Raw genomic sequence first — 18,839 nt, 5'->3', positions numbered from 1 at the left:
GCCTCAAAGCGACACTTGCTTTTGGCTCCAAAAGGCCCGTTTAGCAAGCTCCATATATCATAGACTTCAAAAATGAGGCTCGAACATATGCGCTGTCAGATTGCCAGATTCGAAGAGTGTATATGCACTTCTGAGTTGTCCGTCCTACGATGGATTTCAGCACTCAAGATACGACAATCCTGTTGGTCAGCCTGGTCGTCCTTCACTGCACCCCGCGAACGGTGGGTCCAATGAAAGAAGAGACAGCGCAGAGCCGAACAACATCGGTAAGATCGGGCTCGGATGCATTGTCGTTTATGCCTCAACCTGATTGTTTGATGCGCAAGACCCTGCTCCCGTGCTTTAATCCACATCGATATCGCTCGGGAATTGAGTCGTGAGTGGGTGCTATAGGAAACCGACAGGTATGCTTCCATAGACAAGGTACTACGTGTCCAGTTTTCTTTCACCCGTTCGTATTTCAGGCTCGTGTGGAATGATCTGCAACTCCTCCATCGTCGCTGTAATATTCTTCATCGTCTGGACTCAATCTTCGCGTCATTTCGTATTCTTCAGCATTTTGTACTTCTTTAATGGGGCTGTCATCGATATTCTTGAACATCCGGTAAAAGATAATGCCGGTAACTGCAGCAGCGCTTGCCAAGCCAAAATACAGCCACTGCTGATGAGGGTCTCTTGCCAGGGGTGCAATGAGTATGCCTAATACACTGCCACCGGCGTTTGTAAGAAGAAACAAGCCCATGATAAAGCTCTTCATATTCTCTGGCGCTTTCGCATACGCCAGCTCCAATCCCGTGATACTGGCGAGAATTTCGCTAAGAGCGACAAGCACATATGCTGGTGCTTGCCACGCAACGTGAATTTCGTTTGGTTTGAACCTTCCCTCCCCGATTTTGCCCGCGTTGCAGTTCGAAGGGCTATAATAGCATGGAGGTGCTGCGTAGATGTATGTTTGGAGGATACCAGCGTACAACATAGCGAGTGCAGCTACCAAGAAGCCAAGCGAAATGCGCGTTATCGGCTGGAAGGCAAGATGCAGACGGGTACGGATGAATGGGTAGATGAAGCGGTCCATAAGTGGAATTAGTATGATGATCGTGATGGGATCGATATTGGGCAGAATGTCGTTAGGAAGACCATGTAGCTTCATCTGTCCAGCTTGCGATATAAAGTTGTTCAACATCTGCGAGAACGTGACCCAATAGATGGGAAAGAACAAGAAAACTTTACATGCCACCAGTGCTGTCTTCAGCTCTTCGACAAACTTATCGTCCCAGGTCACTCTTGACTTGAGTCTTCCATGTCCTTGGGCCGAGGCTTTCGCTTTGTTAAGGTCGGCGCCATTCCTTGCGGCAATGTACAGAGCCCGGAAGCAGTTACCAATAACACCACCTTGAGGCGGTTTGATGATGTATTGCTTCTTCCCTCTTACTAGTATCACGTAACCGACGCAAAACATGATCAGCGGTAAAAGGTATGCGCTCCAGAAACCAACATGCAACTCCAGCATTGTGGTTGCGATTGCAGATATCGAACCAACGTTTATGCACATGTAGAATACCATGTAGATCCTCTGCACCGTGAGCTCTGGGTCGACAACGACTTTTTTCCCACTTGGCAGAGTTTTGACAAAAGGCCTGTTGGACCGAACTTGCTCAGCGATCAATGGTGACACATTACTTTTGATACCACCCGTACCGAGTCCAATGATTAACATGGCAACAACAAGACCGGGGAAAGCGGCCCCACTCCGGATAGCCCACGGCAAGCTCGTCAAAAAGAGAATCGTGATCCCGCCCATGTAAATCAGACTGAACCATTTGATAGTTGCGTACTTGCCGAGATACTGGTCCGCAATAATGGCCCCGAACAAGGGCGTTAAATAGCACCAGAACTGGAAAAAATTGGTCATTGCAGTAGCGCCTGACTGTTTTAGGCCAAGAGCTCCAGGAAGACCGTTGGCGTCGTTGTATCCGTTGGCGATGTAGTTTTGGAATGGTCCTGATAAACCATAGTAGGCAAAGCGCTCACATAGCTCCACGATAGCGACCAAGAAGGCGCCGCGAGGAAGAGTGTCAGCTACCCGCGGAAGAAAGAGGTCGTCTTCTGATGTGGGAACAGCTCCGATATGAACGGGCGGTTCGAGACCTGTGTCCTCTGAGCCCTCATCTGCAATTTTGCCGTGAACAGTCAACCTTGCGCTTGCATCCTCGGTTTGTGCAACAGTCGTATATGCGCCCCTGTTTTCGGCATCTCGACTCCGCGAAGACGCCATGTTGAGGGTCGATTTAGTCCTCCGCTATTCCGATGTACCACAGCTTTCCTCCTCTTGTATTTCCCTTATGCCTGCCCCGGTCTGAAGTTGAGATGGTTCACTGCAAACTGTCCACACTAGAGTTTCATCGCATTATTTATAGAAACATGGGTTATATGAATGCAAGCATCGCGAAGGCGATGTTCTGTGAAGATTTTGAAGAATGGAATCTGAACTGTAGTCCATGAAGACACGCGTTCACGAAGTGAGACGGTGCTCGCGTCGAGCTAAGCCGAATAGAGCACTGAATAGCCCCACCATCTTTCACAAGCGCAGAACATAGCAATACGTCGACTGTTGTGAATTCTACAATACTGTCTCATCGAACACATAGTCTGACCTTTATTTCTTCTCTGCAAAGAATCTAACCAACTTCCCCTCCATGTCCTTCACGCCCAGCCCACCAGTCAGACTACCCCTAATCCACTTGGGTAGCTTATCCTGTATCCGCTTGCTCCCATACCGTCTGTCCAACATCAAAATGGCCGCATAATCACCTTTATGTCTGATAGCCCGTCCCACACATTGATTCACAGAGCGCATACATGCGTTCTCGTAAAACTCGCGTGCTGCTGCCTTGCCGTCACCACCGTTTTTTGCTTCTTTGGCAGCGATATACTGCATCTTTGCTTTCCACTCCGCTGAATGCGCATTCGGAAATGGAAGACCAACGACGACAACACCTCGGCCCAGTGCGTCACTGAAGTTGATGCCCTCGGATAGCGTTCCACCAATGACGGCAAAGAGCAGCGCACCTCGGCCGTTACCAGATGCGATTGCCGCACTGTAAGCATTGAGAACCGAGTCGACAGCTGCCTCCTTGACCGCCGATGACGTGTCTATATTCTGTTGTTGACTGCGCTGCTCCAAAAACACCGGCTTGCTGTTTTTGAAAGTATCCCAAAGGGTAATGTTTGATTGTGATGGCTTCAGGCGCTTCCACGCCGCGATACAGGTGTCCAGATACGAGTAGCTGGGGAAGAAAACCACCACTCCATCGGGTATGTCTCGCGCAAAAGCCGAAATAGCGACCCCGAGATCAACCATGGTCTTTTCTTTGTTGCGGTTTTCAAAAGTAAAGTCGAACTCGGCACCACTAGTCGCTCGTACGACGGGTACAGCGAGCAGGTTCGAAGGCGGTATGACATGCCCGCAGGACAGCGTTTTGATCTTCGAAGGGTCCAGATATGATAGCAGATGTTGCTCATAGTCGCTCATTGGGGACATTGTACCGCCCGCAAGTACTACTGCTCTTGCTTCTTCAACGATATCTTTGAAATGAAATGTAGGGTCGAGAAGCATGTATCGCAGCGTTGTTACGCTATCCTCCTTTGAGTAGAAGAATCGGCCTTCCGCAGAAGGGTTCATTAAGGACAGCAGAAAAGCTTGTACATGCATGAGTACAGGAACACTGTGACGGGGTCTCTTCTTGGACACTTGCTTTGTCGACTCATCGACTGTTTGCTCGGCGTACGCGGTATACCCGTCAACCTTTCGAGCAAGTCTGCTTTCTTGGAGGTATGCATTGAGCTTGAAAACATTGATCTGGTCGACACCCTTTCCGGACATTATAGACACCATGTCAACCAGGCCGTCAGTTGCCTTTGGATCGGCGTCGATAGACTGCAAATATGCAAGGATCGAATCCAGGATCCTGACTGTCTGGGCAACGTAGACTCGATTCTTCCCTTTTAGCTTGTTGCGAAACTTTTGAAGATAGGCTGTAAGCTGGGCGCGCGCTTGTTGAACTTGGCCGAGCGTTACGGAAACGGAGTAAATGCCTACTATAGCATCCATCAAGTTGTGCGCTTCATCAATAATGACGACATGATCTTTAAGAGATAGCCCAAGTGCCTCGCGAGCAGTACGTTGTAAAAGCAATGGATACGGCAAGGTTACAATCTAGGCTCGTTAGTACATAGACATATGTTGAATTGCTGCAAAGCCGAGCTCACCTCGCAGTACTTCGTCGCTGGTCTTGAAGCATAATAGGGACATACCCCCAGCTTCTTGCCCAGCGATCCGAGATCCTCAATGTCTCTGATCTTTGCAAACGCATGATCACGGAAGTTGTTGATTAGAGGTTCGCTTTCTTTACTCGGCATATGTGAGCATCGGCTTTCGGTGCTGCTATTCTGTTGCAGCTCTAGGCATCGTTCGTTGATAGCAGTGGCGCTTCCGAGGTTCTTGACTTTATCATTAATACATAGATTCTTCCTTGATCCGAGTGTAAGGTGTTTGACATCTTCCACAAGGGAATCTATATCAGCGACGTTCGTATCATCATCTAGAGCAATAGCAGGCGGCATCTTGACCCGACCCAATTCACTCGAAAACTGCATCAGTTGAGAGTGTGTGCGGGAACAGAAAAATATCTTTGTCTCGTCAGGCACCTCCCCATCGTCGTTCTTCGGAGCATCGTCAGCATACCCCAACGATGCCATCAATGCCTGTGTTTCTGCCGATAGTCCAGACTCATTAAAGGTACCGCCTCTTGCCCGCTTTTGAGATTCCTGGTCGCTTTCATAGTCATCAAGCACGAATTGTGCTTCATCGTCATCGTTCGTTTCACCCGACACAACCTTCCGTCTCTTGTAACTTGACTCGCCATTCTCATAGCGCTCTTTTGCACGCTTCTCTTTTGCTTTGATTTTTGCAATGCGTTCATTCAACTCTTGTTTGCGACGAAGTGCTTCTTGCTTACGTTGCTTTTGCGCATGCTCGACGATCCACGATGGCTCTTCGCTATTCGCTGTATCGGCTGCAAATCCTTCTTCAAAAGTCCTCCTTTTGTGGTCTCTCAACCATGTCAAGGAGCCGCATATCAGGCTCAGTGACTTGCCTGTCCCGGTCGGTGATTCAAAGATGCCGACCTGGCCATTTTCTAAACATTCGTACACAGCGCCCATGAACTCATTTTGTATATCATAGGGCGTGTATGGGTGATGAAAGTCCCGTTGCTCGGTTTTGCTGACCATTTTGAAAACGTATACCAATGAGTGGATGTAAGTAGTTCGAAGACGCGGCGCGTTCACGAAAACGGGTGTTCACGTGCCGCGCTAAGTACCCACTAGCGTATGAACGACGAAGCAGTCCCTCTATCTATGGATGGATAGAATGCTGACAAAATAAGACATGTCCAACTCCATCTGGCACGTGATTTGATGGCAGTGCAGTTTTATGGGAAAGGACAGCGGGCGATTTCAATAGAATGTAACAACATATGGGAATGAGCGCTATGTAACAAAGTTGGCACGTTAGTATCATTTTGTCATAAGATGTTTCCAACAAAGATCTTCATATCGTTATATTGGAACTCTATAGAACCATTGAGATCCGGGTATCATATGCCTGTACTTGTATTCTCTTTGTCGTGGAGCATCAAGACTCTTCACTGCCACCCCTGCTTACTTCCCGTGCAATGAACGCATCAGGGTCCACCGGGCAGCTTTTAACATCTACCTTATGCTTATCTGCCCATGCTCTGACTTTTGCCTTGTTGATTACAGCGTCTGCGCCGCCCTTCTTCTTCTGTTCGAGGACGTCCATCATCTGCAAGGTTGCAATGATGTCCTCAGGTACAATGTATGTCTTTTCGCGAAGTTCTTGCACGGTGAGTGTCTTCTTGGACGGACATGAGAGGAGGGTACGAGCAAGTGTTTGTGACCAATAGTGGTTGTAAGCAATGCGACCGAGATCGGACAGCGCTGTCGTGATGTTAGCACTAGTCGGTGTATAAGAGGACAGACCAGAAATGGCTTACGCTTCTCAGGACCACCCAACCTCTCTTCTCGCCTACTCATTTCGTAGCTTGCGCCCATCAATAGCTGGCCCAATCCTTGCTTCTGCCATGGTGGGAAGACTAATATACATGCTAGGTTATTGTTGTCCCAACTCATCTTCTCCTTGCTGAAGAAGCCCACGACCTGTCCCTGCGCGCCGACTCCACCTGACGGAGTCTCTTCGTCAAGACTGGTGTTCGGTATGCTAGGTGTGGGATTGTGCGCAACTAGAAGATAGTACAAGAAGGTCGTGACGTCGTAGAAGACCGATTTGGTGTCGAGGAAGAGCTTCGCAAAGAGCGATAGGTTCTGCGCATAAAGCTTATTCTTCTCGCCATCGATCTCGTACAGGGAATAGTTGTCTTTTGTGTAGACGTTAATGCCCGGTGGTGGAGTGTTGCGAAGGGGACATGCTTTCTGGGGCGTATCAGCTCAACCGGTCCTTATGAACTACAAAAGCCCTTCAGACGTACCAGATGGCCCAAGAAGCCAACGAGTTCCTTGCTATACTTGAAGCACCACTGGCACACATAGAGCCGTTCGACGCGTCTTCCCACAAGCTCTTCTGGGTAAAAAGACGGGTACCATGGCTTGATCAGCAGCGAGCCGAGCACAACCTCGAGGACGTTGGGGCCCGTAGGCGGTTTCTGTGAGTTCTTGAGTGCGGGGGTGGTGGGCGTCGATGTCATGGAGGCTACATCGGGGGCCATTGAACAGGTGCTGACGCGCGGAGGGCTCGTTTCACATGCTGCTATGCGGTCGTGGGGTGACGCGGAGCCCGCAAGCATTGTTAGCGCGACGCGGCTGCACGTGACCGTGTCTTCCCATGCATGTAGTACGTATATTTTATTTAACAAGGGCAACGAGTAGCATGACCCCTAGAAACTACTTCTTTGTGTTCCTCCATAATGACCCATGAGAAAAATCCCTTGCTCAAAAGTATCCTGATATCGAACTTCGCGACCACGACATAGGCATCCTCGTTCACTTTTTGTGTGGACTCGCGGGGGGAGTAAAGATCCCCGAAGATCTCATTATATCTTGCATCCCGCACTGGTACGAATGCAGTGCTTTCAGTACAGCCTTATTCTCCGAGTAATAGTTCCAGGCATCCTTGTCTTCCATGATGGCTGGCAGGCGAATGTGCAGCTGCAGGATGATTGCGTTGCGGAGACCATGATCCAATTCTGGGCCGGCATCGTCATAGATCTCTGCAGCCAGATAGACAATAGTCAGAGGATTGTGAATGAAGGGAATGCGGTCAATGATTGTCTTGGAGACTTTCTGCTTGATTGATTCGAGGTTATACTGCGCACATTGTCAGAACTGTAAATCATGTAAATCATGGAGGGAGCCTGACCTTGTCGCATGCGATGAAGAGGGCCAGCAAATTGCGCATGATACAATCTTTCTCAAATCCGTTTCTGAGCGCAAAATTGCTGAAGATTGATCCCGTAGTCGGGTTGGACACTCCATATATCTCCTTGAGCATTGTGCTCACGGTCTGGCTGTCCTCAGGCAGTGTGATAGAGCGTTGGCTGGTTTCCTTCAGAACGTTAGCAGGGCTCAGGTGCCTTGTAGGTCGCACACAGGTCTCTTACTGTGAAGCATCCATCGCAAACCGCGTTGAAGTACAGCGATCGTGTGCAGAGCCTAGCTGCCGTGTCAGCTACATCGACAAAATAAGGGACATGATGCTTACAAGACGCGATGAGCTTGAAATACCCTACCGGCAGCGATGATGGTGAAGTCGGTACATTTTCCAGTCTTGTAGATACTGTGGCTGTTAGCCTATAGTCTGAGATTTCTGCTTGAAGTATTTACCGGGCCCATTCTGATGTGTTCTCGTTCGGAGCTGCTACCCACAACTGACATTTCTGGTTGGTATAGCCCTCCTTCTCCATGTTGAAGTCGGTACGGGCCAGTGCAGCATTGCTATGCAATTGAATCAACATTGCTCGAGTACGGGTAGAAAAGGCGATACATACGAAGCAGCTTCATGTACTTCAAAGTAAGAATTGCCAACCATGGTGGCAATCCGCCCAAGCGCGTGTACAAAGTCCCCGGCGTCCGCACTAGTCGTGAAGTACAGGTCGATTTGCATGTGTGGCATGAGTATACAAACTTTCTTGCATGAGTTATTGAAACGAGTGCAGACTGCACGCGCTTTAGATACCTGGAAGAAGACTGGCTCCTCGGTATCCGGAAACTGTGCCATCACGGCAACACCAGGCTCGGTCTGGTACACAAGTCCAAACTCGGAGTTAGCACGATCAAGCACCAGCTGCGATGGCCCTGAGGATTTGACATCGTGGCTGACCGTAAACGACTGTATTAGCCAGGTTATCGGGCCCTGCTCATCAAGGGAGGTAACTGATGAGGTCATGGCTACTGAAAGACCAGGATTTTGCAGAATAGTAAGTTATACGAGATCGGCGATAGAAGCCTTGAGAGTGTAAATCACAATAGGTGCTGAGGTTTGGTTGTATGTGAAACTAGAGCATATTAGAATCCTGCCAACGTATATGTGGGTGAGATGGTACCTGAGCGGTGAGAGGTGAAACCTCGATAGGTAAGTGAGTCCACAGCATGGGTTTTGCATTAAGATGAGGTGAGAGAGACTCTATCACGTACTGTCAATATTTCTACATGGCTACAGAGGGAGTAGTCTAGACATTCGTGCTGCCCCTAGCAGCCCCATACATACGCATCCCAAGGATACCAAACATCGGCATCGATAAAAAAACTTTTCACCTAAACCACCCTCTAGCTCATCTACTCCTGCCAACTCTTCCACCCCTCCTCCCTCCACACCCCACTCTTTCCCCCCTCCTTAAACACCACTCTCACCCCATCCACCCTCTGAAACCTATCCACCGCCTTGCACATATCAACCACACTCAGTGCCGCGCCCATGACCGCCGTCAGCGCTTCCATTTCCACGCCTGTCTGCCCCGTACACTGGACTTTGGCTTCGATTTTTACGCCTCCGTGTCCGTCGGAGAAAGGAGCAAGTTCGACGCTGACGTGTGTGAGTGGGATGGGGTGACACAGGGGTATTAGGTCTGGGCATTTTTTCGCGGCCATGATGCCAGCTATGCGGGATACGCCTAGGACGTCGCCCTTTTTAGCGGTGTTGGAGCGGATGAGGGAGAGAGGGGTTGGGTTTGTGAAGTGGACTGAGCCGATGGCGATGGCGGTGCGGATGGTGTGTTGTTTTGTAGACACAGATACCATGTGTGCGGATCCCGAGGGGGTAAGGTGTGGTAGGTATGGTGCTGGTGATTCTTTCTCGTCGTCCTTTTCCTTCTCTTTTGGCTGCAATGTGAGGTCGTGAGCTGGTGGTGTTGACCGCGAAGAGGTCGAGTACATTTTGCGCGTAGTGGATTCATGAGAAATCTGGCTTCCCAAATCTTCGTGTAGACTTGGTCTCTTATTCGTGCTTGAGAGCGTTGCTGGTATCGTCCTGGCTTCTGCTTGTCCCTGTTGTGATGGTACCTCAGACTCCGTCTCGTTGGTCAAGAATCCAAGGCCTTCGGCTTGAAACTCATCCCAGTTCATCGATCCCTCTGCATCTCCATGCATTTTGCCTCTATTCGCGAAGACTTGGTGCCAACGCACTGCCATTCGTTCTGCAGCTTCGTTGCTGAGATCGTGATCGCGAACCATTCGATCAAGCACAGCTTGAATACGTCCATCCATGATGTCTTTCTCTACCTGGCCAATGGTGTCGAATCGCGTCTGCCACTTCTTCACCATAATCTTCAGCCACGTCTGCAATGTCGCTTTGTTCTGACTGGTCCACACATTGTATGGCAGCGTGTCGATACGCGGATACGAGCTTTTGAGGCGCTGAGCCATTTCGAACACATAGGATTGGAGTTCTGGGACCGAACCCTCAAACGTGACAATGAGATTCTCGTCAATAGGAATAAATCCTGCAGTGGGAACCTGCAAATGCAGGCTATCACTCGGCCTGGATGCAGTGGAAGTGATCGGATTCATGTCGTTGCCATTTATGTCTTGGTCTTTATCTTCGGACTTTGATCGAGTCAATATAGATACTGAACCTATTCCAGGCTTCCGAAGTTGTATAGCGGTACCCTCGTTTACCGGTGCTGTTGCTCTTATGCTCTCGGAATCAAGATCAGTACTTTGTAGCTTTGGCTCCTCCCAGCCCTTGCCAACCCTCTTCATTGCTTGATCGAGTATAGAGTCCAAACTCTTCGAAGTCGGCTGGTTCTTCTGATCATTGGTATCCACGGGTATGGGAATTCTCTTAGCCTCCCGCTCTTCATTCTCGTGCTCTTCAAGCTGCTTCAGTAGCAGACGCTTCTCCGCCAAAATCTCTTCCTTTCGTGTCCTGATTTTTTCCAGTTTTTGAGCTTGTTCGCGAATTTCGTTGACTTGTTGCTTATGGGCATCAAGCAGTCGGTCAATATCGTCAAGCTCTTGCAACTGCCTAATAGAGTCTGTTGACACTGCGCCCCACTTTTTGCCCGGTTTGACCGGCTTCGTCCGGTTGCGCTGTATTATGCGATCCTGCAACTCATAAATCTTATCCTCGGTGTTCTTCAATGCCCTCTGGATCTCGGATGGTATCCTGATCTCCTCTAAAAAGGCTTTGAGTTCAATCATATCTTGTTTCTGGCGTTGCAGCATCATAACCTCACGGTTTTGTGCTATATATTGTTGTGTTCGATCGGCAATCGATTGAGCGTCATGCATCAGCTGTTTGTGGCTCACTTCCTCTGATCCCTGAAGTATGGATAGCAGCTGACTATGGGCTTTTTTGTTAAGATATCTGAAGCTGTGACCACTGCCGGACTGGAGCTTCGCGTCCGCAACCATTCTCCAGTAAGAGTCATACTTTTTATCGGTCAAACCATACTTCTGTCGCACTTCCTCAAGGTTTGGTGGTAGAGTGGCTCTTTGGGGACCGAACCGAGCAACAGATTGCACCATTTCTTCGTATTGAACACCATGCTTGGTCCATACCCTAACCGATGGGTTTTTACGCCGGGGCTTCTCTGCAAGCGGTTTGGAAGTGGAGAAGGCTCGAACAGTGTTTGCGGACTGCAACGTTGTGAAATGCAGACGCAGCATTGAGGATTGAAGAATATTTGACGTTGGAGGGAATATATGGGAACTCTTTGCACCCGAACGCAGGGCTTGTAGAGGAGACGGGCGCCATGAACCTAAGTCTGCCAATGGCTTTTCATCTACATTTAGTCAGTAATGCACATCACACACATACACACAAAGATGGTATGCAAGCATAAAAGGGTATATCATTCGAGTATGTAATCGGGAACGATGATGCTCCAGACGATAATATAGACTCACAATGAAGGAGAACGCTCAAAACGCCATTAATGCAACGGCCGTCATATCGCAACAAGCCTCCAAGCGATCTGACATGATTAAGAAGAGGAAAAAGGGACCACAATCACCCACCAATCAAGATCATGGGCCTGTTCTCCATGCTGGCGAGATCTTCCAGATCAGCGTGCTTTTCTGCTTTGCGCTTTACAGCTGCTCCTACAACTTCGAGCAATTCGCGTTCTCGCTGGCCCCAGCCAAGTATAGTTTCATTGCTCAGACGGCCCTCATGACGGTCCATTTCGATTTGCCTGATACGTTCGAATGCTTCTTGATCGATGGGTTCACCGTTGTTACCCTGCCGCAGTACATCGCGCAATGATACCTCGGCGTTTCCATGTAGGCACACCTTCAGATTGCCGTCACTTGTTATGCGCAGTCGATTACAAGAACCGCAAAAATCGTTGGTCATGCTTGTAATGAAGCCAACCTTGCCTACAAAGCCAGGAACTTCGTACGTCTTGCTAGTGTCGTTCTTGTGGCCAGGAACCGGCCTGAGTCTTGGGTATTTTGTCCTGATGATATCCAGCATTTCTTGGAAGCTGATCATCTTGTTCTCACTCCATTTGTTACCGCCAAAGGGCATGTATTCGATGAAGCGAACTTCGATGTCTTTCTCGCGGCCCATCTCGACAAAGGGCAGGATCTCGCGCTCATTTAAGCCACGCATTACAACACAGTTGACCTTGAGTTTCACATTTGCTCCCAACTTGTTCATCTCGAGTATGCGGTCGATCGACTTCATCACTGCATCGAAGCCTTTCCGCCTCGTCATAATCTGGAACTGGAACGGATCCAGGGTGTCTAGACTTAGATTGACGCCTGTCAAACCAGCCTCGACCATGGCGTCGAGTTTCCGGTGCAGCGATATGCCGTTGGTGGTAAGGGCGAGCTCGCGCAGGCCTTTGGGGCGCAGACTACCGATTTGCTGCATGAGGGGCACTATGTCGCGGCGAACGGTGGGTTCGCCCCCAGTAAGGCGGATCTTGGTCACGCCTTGCGACACAAATAGCGACGAGAGGTAGAAGATTTCGGGTGTGGTCAGCATGTTGGCGGACGGCGATAGCGGAACGCCCTCTGTTCCTCGTCAGCCAAATTTTTTGTCGAGTCATGTTCATGGCACACCTTCGGGCATGCAATACAGACATCGCAGATTGCAGCGCTCTGTGATGCTGATGCGCAGATAGTCATGCTGCCGGTTGAACGTATCGGTCAAAAAGGCAGAGAAAGGCTTCGCATTCTTGATTGCTGCTCTCCGGTCCTCACCGCCCGATCGCTGCGGTGTCGGTACTGGGGAGATGCCTGGGAGGAACTCGGAAACTGGCTCCCGTGGTTCTGTATTTGTCGCAATACATCTTGTCCGTATGGCGGAGATGGGCGATCGCGCAGATAGTTCGCCACGGCCAGCGACTCTTCGCAATGTTTGGGGACCCGCCCGTACCCTAGCCATGTGCGCCATCATACCGAGTCGAGTCTGGAGGAACCGTGTCTAACATTGGGAGGGGCAGACATGGGAAAGTTATATAAGCCAGTGGACAATAGGGCGGAGATGACTGAGATGCGAACTGCTTTAGTGGGCTGTCCGAGGCCCATGCAGGGATCTGTAGTCGCACTTGGCAGCATTACTAAGGATTGTGCTCGCAACTGGTGGGGGATTCTCGCCAATGATAGTCTGATGATAATCGTATCCATTGAAGTCTGTTGCCACAGCGCTGTGGCCTACCTGTTATGCAGAGTGACATGTTCTCTCAAAGGCTGATAGTGCGCAAAAATGAGTTTTGTAACATGACGCAACAATTCCGGCCGTACTTCTCCGTGCCTGTCTTCTTCCACTATGTACAGTACTCTACAAAAGACCACTACTATCCTTTCGAGAAATGTATACGCAAGTATTACGTTCTTTTATATTGCTACCAACTCGGCACTTGCGCCCGACATACTACATCCTTCGCTTTTCCCGCCTTTCGTATTTCTTTACCAGAGCTTCGAATCTTTTTTTGCCTCGCTGCGACACGAATTGTAGTCGGACATTGCATTTTCTTTGTAGAGTTGCACCCCTTCCTGTCCGCTCGGCCTTGAATTCCCTAGCCAGTTTCTTCTGGGTAGGCATGCAATACTCGTTGTGCATCATATCTGCAGGGGCACCACGTGTGGCTAGCTGTTTTTGATGACCCTGGTCGTAATATCTTCCCGTAGTAGGCATGCCTCCTCGCTCCCACACCATCTCCGGATGCCACTCCAAGCAACTCCCACACGTGACCTTCAAACATGGCCCCTCATAGCCGATCTCATTCTTCCGGTTCCCTGTTCGTTTTCGTTGTATACCACCGTAATGAAACTGGTAAAGCTTCATGTTACAATCTCTGGTTGTACTTATTCTGCGGACAAGTCGCTTTTGTGTTGTGGACTGATTGCTCTGGACATTAGAAGGGCTGTAGGCATTCCAGATGTGCTTTGGTATGATTAATATTAACCCCATGATAACGTCTGTGGTTACGAATAGAGGACTGGTTTTTGCACAAAAGCACTAATGCGATTCAATAAGCATTCGCCTGGCCAGCTTGTTACACGTACTATGTATATGGAGGGGCGCAAGCGATTGTCAGTCCCACGTTTGTTGTTTCATTGCTTCTCATTGTTGCCGTCTGCTTGATAAAGAATAAATTGCTTCCTGCGACGAATAAGACATTGTATGGAAAACGGGCCCAGTAGAACATCTATTCAGAGAAAGTCAAACAATCTCTTTGATCAAGTCTATAAATCTTAAAAATGCAACGATGCGACCATCCGCTATGTAAAATACCTACAAAGGTTGCAATACCGATTCTTAATCATAACACCTTTCCCATAGTCCTCCGCTTCGAGCAAAGCTTTGGCTCTCTACAAACTTACTCAGTGTGCACCTACCATAACGGTCCCCGCCACAGAACTCCAGTGGTTGCACACGGTCATTTACAATAACGCGGACCGACTCTTCTTTCTCACCCTTGCATTGCAGCTTCTCGACATACAGGCGGGCGGCGAACGGCACTGTCCATGCAGCCGAGTAGCCATGAGTCTGCTTGGTGTCTTCAATCGTAGTGTTAGACAATGCCTTGGTCTTGTTGTACAGTCCAAGCGCAGCTAGAACACCACTGATGTCATTATCGTGACTGAAATCAGCGTATACTTTGCGGTCCAGAGGGAATGTTTTTGGGTCCGAGTCAAGTGTCCGGTTTGTGTTGGTGTTGTCTTCAACAGGCTTCTTTGTCAGGCGTGCCAACAGCTCATTGACATACCCGATTCCCTGCGTAGGCCCAAGTGGGTTTCCTACACTGTAGCCGTAATACTTGCCCAGAGTCTGGAAGTAGTCATACTCGCGCCACTCCTTGTCTGTGAACAGCTTGCAAAACTCTGACAACTGTGCCGAAGGGTGTGCAAGGGTGTCGAAAGGGCACATATCCATCATATAGACAATAGAGGTCGCGCTGAGATTGGTACCGAGAGCTGAGTTGACGCGGCTTTGAATCGGCGGCACAAACTTAGCAGCCCACACCTGCTGCGCTCGGTCTCCCAGGCCATGGCTCGGTCCGCCTTCGAAAGCAGGGCAGACATCGTGAGACAGCGTGTTGTTCCAATTTGGGCCTTCTGGAATGACCAAATCAATCTTCTGGGGCTTTGTGTTCAACGACTGTGCAACACCCATGAGCCAGCGCTCAGCTGACTCTACGACACGATGCTGACCACCAGCGCGCACGAATGGCGTGTTCTCGTCCATGAGCTTCTGGTACCGGCGGTAGAAGTGTGCGCCCGAGTTCACCATCTCCTGCCTTCCCGCATCCGTCAACTCATCCGCACCCAATGTATAGTCATAATCCTTCAAGAACTTGAATGCATCCGGGTACGATGTGCTAGTGTTCTGGATTTCGGCAATCAGGAGGTGATAGGCTATCGATTTGCCAAAGGTCGGATCGCGGCCACCATGGCGGGAGAGGACGTTTGCAAAGGTGACTTCGCAGCCTTTGGGAGGGGCAACGTCTATTTCAGAGGGCACAGAATACCACAGGGAATACTGGCCAAGGAAATGTGTTGTCTTGGGGCTGCAACGGTAGCCCTCGTCGATCGTGTCGCAAGACTTTGAGGTAGAGAATGGGAACAGGCTAATGGACAATTAATGGATGAGACGGACAGAATGATCAGATGGTAAATACTTGAAGAGGCCGTAGATGACTACACAGGCACCAACTGCCTGAATTGCACGACGACGTAGTCCTGAAGCTTCATTGTAGCGTCGCGACGGCTTTGACGTCAGCGGTTCCTTCTCGCTCATAGGCAGAGACGTATAGCTTTGAGGTCGGTTTCCGCGCATCCTGTTCCAAGGTTGCGACATCTACAGAGTGGTGGTGTATGTGGTAGTGTTGGACCGTCTTGAGCTGGTCAAGTATGGGAGAGAAGCGGAAACTGAAACCGTAACGCCTGTGCCGACCCAAAGGCAAGTCTCAGGACGCGCCAAGGCACCGTCTCTCCAGATTCCTGGCGAACAGGACGCGCAACATTGTTGCATGGAAAATGATGTGCGACGATCCACGAGCGGTGGAGACCAACATGGTGCTATTCACGGGCAATGGGTTTACCCTGCTCTGGGCTGTCAGTCGTTGTGCAGGGTGCTCGTGCCAAGACCGCTAGGATGAAAGGACGAAAGCTTCGAGAAACCTCAACACTCCCAATAGGCGCTGCCTTTACCTTTTGTCGATGCTAGTCCAAATGTACATTGACGAGGCCTACAAACGCTCTTGACGCTCTATCGGCACTATGATACGGTTATGGCCGTTGTGCAGCCCGGTGTCGGATAATGCACGTTGCGGAGCGATAACGCCGTTCGGTCAGCACCAGATAATCGGCAACGCATCTCCTCATTGGCTGTTACCCCATCTTTTGACTTGGAATCTATCTCCCTATCTGTAATAGGGTCCCTATCAAGCTTCGTCAAGCTTTGGCCACTCTGTTGGACATGCCTCCTTCGGATAGTTGTGGCACTTGCAGCATGGCTGACGAAACTCGTCCCGTATCTCCGCTTTCAAGGGACATTGTTCGTCTTAAATAGTACCATCCTTTGCCTTCCATTAACACGCGACCTCTTGACACTCTCAGTGCGAGTTGAGCAGACATCATGAGGTCCAGCCAGCAACAGAACCTCGACGATGAGGCCCAGCTGCAGGGTAAGTCTGGAACAGACGTCATGCTTCGGGGATGTCCATTGACTTAATCTTTTTAAATAGCGCTTGGCCACAAGGGCGAGTTGCAACGCAACTTCAGTCTTTTGTCCATGCTGGGTCTAGCTTTCGCCATCTTGAACTCATGGACTGCCCTCTCTTCGTCGCTCGGGCTTGCCTTGCCATCAGGCGGCTCAACAAGTGTTATCTGGGGTCTTCTCACAGCCGGTATCTGTAACTTAGCGTTAGCTGCGTCGCTTGCCGAGTTTCTATCCGCATATCCTACAGCCGGTGGACAGTAAGACTCGATCGAGCACTCGTCTTGGATTATGCTAACCCAAGCAAAGATATCACTGGGTTGCCGTCATCACTCCAAAGAAATGGGTTCCACTCGCGTCCTTCATCACTGGCTGGATCAACGTGTCAGGTTGGGTTGCCCTAACGACTTCTGGGGGGCTCCTCGCTTCCCAACTCATCTCCGGTCTCATCGCCCTTTGGCATCCGGACTTCAGCTTGCACCCATGGCAAGTCTGGCTAATCTACGTAGCCTGGACGCTCATCGCCTTTGTCATCAACGCCTTCATGAATAGCTTGCTGCCCTACATCAACCGAGCCGCATTTATCTGGTCTATCGGTGGGTTTGCAGTCATTTGCATCACCGTCTTGGCCTGCGCATCTCCCGACTTCGCTTCCGCCGAGTTCGTCTTCACTAAGTTCATCAACGAGACGGGCTGGCCAGATGGTATTGCTTGGCTTCTTGGTTTGCTCCAGGGTGGATTCGGCTTAACCGGTTACGACGCCGTTGCCCATATGATTGAAGAGATTCCAAACGCTTCAGTCGAAGGCCCAAAAATTATGATCTACTGCGTCGGCATTGGCACTGTTACGGGCTTCATATTCCTTATGGTTTTGCTCTTCGTCTCTGGAGGCGATGCCGCATCCATCATCTCAGCAGCACCCGGTCCGATCCTGCAAATCCTTTTCAACGCCACGAAAAGCCGAGCGGGAGCTACTTGTCTCTTGATGTTCCCATTAGTTTGCATTCTCTTCGCAGAAACCGCCATCATGACGACTTCAAGTCGTATGACTTATGCATTCGCCCGTGACGGCGGATTACCATTTTCAAACTTCTTTGCAAAGGTGCATCCGCGACTTGGCCAACCACTCAACGCACTGATTCTGGCTGCTACCTTGGCCATTCTCTTTGGTCTGATCTTGATCGGTTCCAGCAGTGCTTTCAACGCCCTCATTTCTGCATCCGTCGTCGCTTTGGGTGTGAGTTACGCCATACCTGTTGCCATCAATCTTGTTCGTGGTAGAAAGATGCTGGGCTCCAGGCCTTTTGCTCTGCCAGAACCTCTTGGCTGGGTGGCAAATATCATTGGTGTCACATACACCATTATTACAACAGTGTTGTTCTTGTTCCCACCCCAATTACCCGTCACAGCTTCAAATATGAGTAAGTGTTTTCCCCGATATGCTTACTAGTGTTTATCTAACTGTATGTAGATTACTGTGTTGTTGCATTCGGCATCATCCTTTTCATCAGTACATTCCAATGGTTTGTGGACGGACGCAAGAACTTTAAAGGACCAAGGACGGATATGGGACTTGAGGTTCTCGAAGCTATAGGGAGTCATCAGCAGGATGGCGTGGAACCAGGGCCCCTGAAAGCCACTGATGATGAGGCGGATTCGCATATAATTAAGCCGTAGGGGGAAAACAATCTCCATTCTTGAGACATATTTTTTTAACATTAGAAAACTGCAAATCATTCCTGAATTCATATCTCTGTATCTTCACGTGTTCGCTGGTCGTGCAAAGGGAGTTTGTAAAGACACTATTCCATAGCGCATCGTCCACTCGACCTTAATAATCACTGTTTGGGCACGAAGCTAACGCTTTTTTCTTCAACGGAAAACTGTACACCCATTGCGCATACTATAGTTGCGATTCCTGAGGGTTTGTTTCTTGATTTCGTGTCCCTTATCCACATCTAGTTTGCCACACCTTGTAAGTTGCACGGAAAGGTTCCGCGACCAACTGCCGATGACGGAATGCGTAGTGACCCCGCGTCCTACACTACACGCCTTACTATCCGCAAGATCGTACCCCAGTAACTATTTATACCAGAGTATATGTCTTTTGTACAGACGTATTATTGTAAAA

At 49.7% G+C, this 18,839-nt stretch overlaps 5 protein-coding genes across 5 annotated transcripts; 1 reads left to right on the top strand and 4 right to left on the bottom strand.

The window, feature by feature from the left end:
* Positions 1-460: 460 nt before the first annotated feature.
* Positions 461-5,292, bottom strand: COCVIDRAFT_39046 (hypothetical protein; the record flags this gene model as incomplete). The annotated part of the gene is made up of 3 exons (XM_014699638.1): positions 461-2,258; positions 2,688-4,216; positions 4,270-5,292. 3 exons carry the CDS (start codon positions 5,290-5,292, stop codon positions 461-463), a joined length of 4,350 nt encoding a protein of 1,449 aa, XP_014555124.1.
* Positions 5,293-5,695: 403 nt separating this feature from the next.
* On the bottom strand, positions 5,696-8,482 carry COCVIDRAFT_103184 (hypothetical protein; the record flags this gene model as incomplete). Its single annotated transcript, XM_014699637.1, has 9 exons — positions 5,696-6,021; positions 6,078-6,513; positions 6,570-6,816; positions 7,085-7,404; positions 7,457-7,661; positions 7,687-7,749; positions 7,799-7,873; positions 7,921-8,031; positions 8,085-8,482. 9 exons carry the CDS (start codon positions 8,480-8,482, stop codon positions 5,696-5,698), a joined length of 2,181 nt encoding a protein of 726 aa, XP_014555123.1.
* Positions 8,483-11,545: 3,063 nt separating this feature from the next.
* Positions 11,546-12,940, bottom strand: COCVIDRAFT_103221 (hypothetical protein; the record flags this gene model as incomplete). Its single annotated transcript, XM_014699636.1, has 2 exons — positions 11,546-12,555; positions 12,604-12,940. 2 exons carry the CDS (start codon positions 12,938-12,940, stop codon positions 11,546-11,548), a joined length of 1,347 nt encoding a protein of 448 aa, XP_014555122.1.
* A 1,365-nt stretch (positions 12,941-14,305) lies between these two features.
* COCVIDRAFT_39043 (hypothetical protein) lies at positions 14,306-15,826 on the bottom strand (the record flags this gene model as incomplete). Its single annotated transcript, XM_014699635.1, has 2 exons — positions 14,306-15,617; positions 15,669-15,826. 2 exons carry the CDS (start codon positions 15,824-15,826, stop codon positions 14,306-14,308), a joined length of 1,470 nt encoding a protein of 489 aa, XP_014555121.1.
* An 801-nt stretch (positions 15,827-16,627) lies between these two features.
* COCVIDRAFT_17251 (hypothetical protein) lies at positions 16,628-18,385 on the top strand (the record flags this gene model as incomplete). Its single annotated transcript, XM_014699613.1, has 4 exons — positions 16,628-16,676; positions 16,737-16,968; positions 17,018-18,129; positions 18,180-18,385. 4 exons carry the CDS (start codon positions 16,628-16,630, stop codon positions 18,383-18,385), a joined length of 1,599 nt encoding a protein of 532 aa, XP_014555099.1.
* Positions 18,386-18,839: the final 454 nt, after the last annotated feature.

Source organism: Bipolaris victoriae (assembly GCF_000527765.1).
Source record: "Bipolaris victoriae FI3 unplaced genomic scaffold scaffold_59, whole genome shotgun sequence".
Lineage (NCBI taxonomy): Eukaryota > Fungi > Ascomycota > Dothideomycetes > Pleosporales > Pleosporaceae > Bipolaris > Bipolaris victoriae.
The sequence above is the reverse complement of the archived record's forward strand: the minus strand, read 5'-3'. Positions and strand labels throughout refer to the sequence as shown.